At 51.0% G+C, this 4,195-nt stretch overlaps 1 protein-coding gene across 1 annotated transcript in view; it reads right to left on the bottom strand.

The window, feature by feature from the left end:
* Positions 1 to 4,128, bottom strand: part of RPL11 (ribosomal protein L11) — a 10,176-nt gene extending 6,048 nt beyond the window's left edge. Inside the window, exons 1-5 of the mRNA XM_019547596.1 lie at positions 4,079 to 4,128; positions 3,383 to 3,533; positions 2,801 to 2,907; positions 1,831 to 1,962; positions 446 to 556 (exon numbers count right to left, since the gene is read on the bottom strand). Coding sequence (XP_019403141.1) covers positions 446 to 556; positions 1,831 to 1,962; positions 2,801 to 2,907; positions 3,383 to 3,533; positions 4,079 to 4,084 — 507 coding nt within the window. The 5' untranslated portion in view covers positions 4,085 to 4,128. The remainder of the gene's footprint in view (positions 1 to 445; positions 557 to 1,830; positions 1,963 to 2,800; positions 2,908 to 3,382; positions 3,534 to 4,078) is intronic.
* Positions 4,129 to 4,195: the final 67 nt, after the last annotated feature.

Genomic DNA, 4,195 nt, shown 5'->3' with positions numbered 1-4,195 from the left:
GGGTCAGGTATTCTGTTACTAGCCCCAGCACATTGGAAACTTCAGGAAGTAGGCAAGGAGATGCTCTTGAATAGAAACACTACTAAAGAATACTATTAGCTCACATAAAACACCCAAAGTGCAGTTAAACCTGCATCAAGGACGATAATCCCTCTAGATGTCCTAGATCTGTTATAGGGGAAGACAATTTTTCAGGTACTTAAGCAGCTAGATTGTGTGGGGGCCTTGGGATTCTACCACAAGAGACTGGGAAACCCAAGTACTGAGTGTTTTTCCCCTCAAGGTCCCTACACATGTCGAGGTGCTCACACTGCAGCTCAGTATGCCAGCACACTTTGCTACATTACAAGCTGGGTATGCAAGGCTGAGATGTCACTGTGCTGACTGGCAGCCTCATGGGGCTCCCAAATAGCAAAACGGAGACAAGCATCGGATTGGAAATTACCTTCTGCTGGAACCAACGCATGGCCTCCTCCTTCCCGATTCTGTGCTTAGCCCCAATGCTGCCAGTTTTGCGTTTCTTGTCAGCAATGCTGAAGCCCGGCCTGCCCAGAACCTGTGGAGAATGAACAGCACTTTTCCCATCTGACCACACACAGAGAAGCTTTTCCAGGGCTTGCCTCTGGAAAGTTAAAAAGATTCTACATCTTGAGTGATGTTTTGTGTCAGCATTTCAAGGAAGCGGGGGGAGGAGGAGACTGAGTCTCTTGAGGTGTTTATGGCATCTGTAGATTACTGGTTCACTTGCAGATCAGAAGTTTTAAACTGCGAGATGGTCCTGACACTGTTTTAAAGCAAGTTGATAGGCCGGTTCCTAGTAAACAGGCAGCTACGTACAACATCTCATGGATATGGTCTCAGCAGAGGCAGACTGACAAAGGCTTAAGTGGCTTCTCCTCCAAGCTTTCTTCTTCCCTAGAGAAAACGCTGGTGGTCAATCAGCATCTAACATGAATTAAATAATATCTTCTCACCAGTAAGGACATAACCAGAGCAGTGGCTGTCCAAATTGAGGGTTGGAGGTGCATTAGGCTGGCAGTGGACATGGGAAAGCAACATGCAGCCCCTATTGCAACTCATCCGTTGCTGTTTGAAGAGGAAAAAAATGTGAAATGCTCCCTGCTGTTGTTAAATGGGCGAGTGCACACATCTTGGCTGTTCTATTCCTTACAGTTTCTTATGGTCATTACAGGATTATCAGTGCTTCCCTTTCAGCAGCTTAAGTGACATGATCAACAACCATCATGTGGGATTCATTCTTGTCCTCTCACCATGGGCAGAAGTATGTGAAGTGGAGCAACTTGTTCTATAGGAATGTTCAGCATACACTACCGAGGAGGCTAGGTCAAGCAAATATGGTTTGCACTGGGAGTGAGCTCAATACCACAAACAAGTCCTGGAGAGACTAGGATGAGGATGGAACCTGAAAGCAGTACTCTGATGAAGAAAAACAGCCTAAAGAACACAAAAGGTAGCTTCCCCATATTCAGGCCACTAGCACTGCAGATCTGCACCTCTGGAAATACCAGAAACCCTCCATTACATGGTTCAAGGTGTAAAAAGAGTCTCAGCTCATTATTCTTAGAGCACCTGCTGCACCTCAGCTTCACCCATCTCAGACACGAGCAGCTAAACATGGTACCAGTGAAATGCCATAGGAGCCCAAGGCGTTTAACATTCTCCAAGCACAGAGCGAAGTGAGGTTGAATCAAAAACTGGTAGTTTTTCCCCGCAGCTTCACATGCTGAAGATGACAACTCCAGCTGGCTGGCCCACATCTTTCTGATGCACTGGGGACAGACCAGAGCTACGAAAGAAGAGTGTACCTACCACGTAGAAGTCCAGACCATAGATGCCAATGCTCGGGTCATATTTAATTCCCAGGTCAATATGTTCCTGGATCCCAAAGCCAAAGTTTCCGGTGTCAGAAAAGTTGTTTTTCCTCAACTCGTATTCTCGCACCTGGAATGCAAGTACAGCGGGTCAGTTTTCTTGCTAGCCCTGCTTCTTCTTCTGAATCATAGGGGAAAAAAAAAAAAAAGGTTGGGAAGGACCTCCAGAGGTCCCATCTTGTCCAACCCCCTGCTCAAAGAAGGGCCGTCCCCAGTTAGATCATCCCAGCCAAAGCTCTGTCTAGCCGGGTTTTGAAAATATCCAAGGACAGAGCTTCTACCGCCTCTCTAAACTGACACAGGATCCTCTTAAACAACCATGTTCTCTTGGGAAGCAAGTGACGGTATTTTTCTAGCACAGTAACCTGTTTGGAAGCCACAGCACCAAGGACAGTAACAAGAGCCATGAGCTGGGTAAGATTCTGAACAGCCAACAAGCACTCAGCACCTTCCAGTACATAGCAGAGTCCTATCAGGCAACTTGATCACCAGTAAGGAAAAGGCATTTTACACAAATTGCAGGTCACAAAAGCAGCAGAGACCCCAGATATATTTCAGCAGCTGTTTGCATGGGCACTACAGGGCTCATACAGATGCTCTGAAAATCATTAAAACCACCTAAACTCTAACAAACCAAGCAATCCTGGTAGACATGACATTTCATCCACGGACTTCACAAGCCTATTCGGGCCTCGGGCATAAGTCAGCTAACTTGTACCTTTTTAGGGGACACCATAGTAAGCTTCCAAGTGTTGTCAAATGCACAGCCTGCTTCGTATACATGAACTCCACTCCACTAAGTCTCCTTCGGTCCCTGATGCTGTAGCTTCCAGCTACAATGTACACAGTATTTTCAGGCTCAGGTTTTTAAATAACTGATGTAACAGGTGGAAGAGCCAGCTACTCACCTTCAGTCCTTTCTCCAGAATCTCCTCTGCTTTGGCACCACGAACAGTGCAGTGGACAGCAATCTTCTCATTTCTCCTTATGCCAAAGGACCTGACAGTATATCGAGCTACAAGCGACAGAGTCACAGGGTTATTCCAATACTTTCTATTTCTCAGGCAATACGTTCTTGTCTGGGGGACATCTCACTTTAGAGAGACTGGAACACAAAAGCTGCAGCACAGATGCATTCTGGGAGGGGAGCGAGGCTGCAGCCCAAGTTGCAATTTGAGAACAAATCAGTTGCCTGCATTGGTCAAAACAGGGCAAGTGACCAGCACAGGAGACAGAAGCCTCTGTCACACACCTGGGACAGCACAGGCATCTAATACAGACTTCCCTATAGCAACTGCTTCCTCGCATTTCTCTCTGCCCCACACCAGCCATTTGCACTGATCTGACACCAGCCTTGCATGGCAGGTGATCAGAAATAATTCTTTTAATCACATCAGAAGCCAAAACGACACCCGCTCTCTTCCATCCAACGCCACCTCCAGCTCCTCACACCGAACCACTGAGCTTCACCCCCTCCAACACTGACGTACCCTTGGAGAAGACGGGGGTCTGTCCAGTGAGCTGCTCCAGCACTTTGGCTGCCCGAGTGAGTCTGTCACCGCTTTCCCCAACGCAGATGTTGAGGCAGAGCTTGCGGATGCGCAGCTCACGCATGGGATTCTCCTTTTCACTCTGGTCTTGCTGCAAAGATCAACCATGCCCTGTAAGCACAGGGGCCTGCCCCGGTGGGCACCATCATGGAGCAGCCCCAGGCTGCCGGGTGCAGCTACGGGATAAGCAGCTCTCCAGCACCCAGAGGTGCAGCGCTAACGTTTGCTCCGTGCAAGGCTCTGGGTCTGCTCCACACCCCCTCCCCCGGGGCGCCGCAAGTTCCCCAGTGCTTCAGCCCAAAGGGAGGGGGCTGCACCGGCACAAAAGCCACCCCCCCGTGCCTATGCAGCACCCACCCTGCCCCTTCCCAGGACCTGAGCCCAGGGATGCGGGCAGGACAACCGGGAGCCCCAGGAAGGAAGGGAGGGAGTGACAGCACTGCAGCGCCCAGTTGTGCGGCGGGGACGGAGCCTCCAGCCAGAGGCCTCCCCCGAGGCCCATCCCGGCCCGCCGGAGACCTGCGGCCTCCCGGCCACCCTCCGCGCAGCCGGCCGCCCCGCCCAAGCCCGGCAGGCGGAGGATGGCGACGGATAGAGAAGCCCCGCTGCCGCCGCCGACTCTCATCCACCACTCACCGCCATCTTTGCGGCAAGGAAAAGAGCATGAGGGCCCCGGAAGCGGAAGTTATTGCCGCCGCCAGGTGCGGGTCATAGAGAGCGCGGGCAGAGCGGCGCCTAGGCCGCGGCTGCCCC

This window comes from Crocodylus porosus, unplaced genomic scaffold (assembly GCF_001723895.1).
Source record: "Crocodylus porosus isolate Cpor-Errol unplaced genomic scaffold, CroPor_comp1, whole genome shotgun sequence".
Classification (NCBI taxonomy): domain Eukaryota; kingdom Metazoa; phylum Chordata; order Crocodylia; family Crocodylidae; genus Crocodylus; species Crocodylus porosus.
Note: the sequence above shows the minus strand (reverse complement) of the source record. Positions and strands in the feature narration are given on the sequence as shown.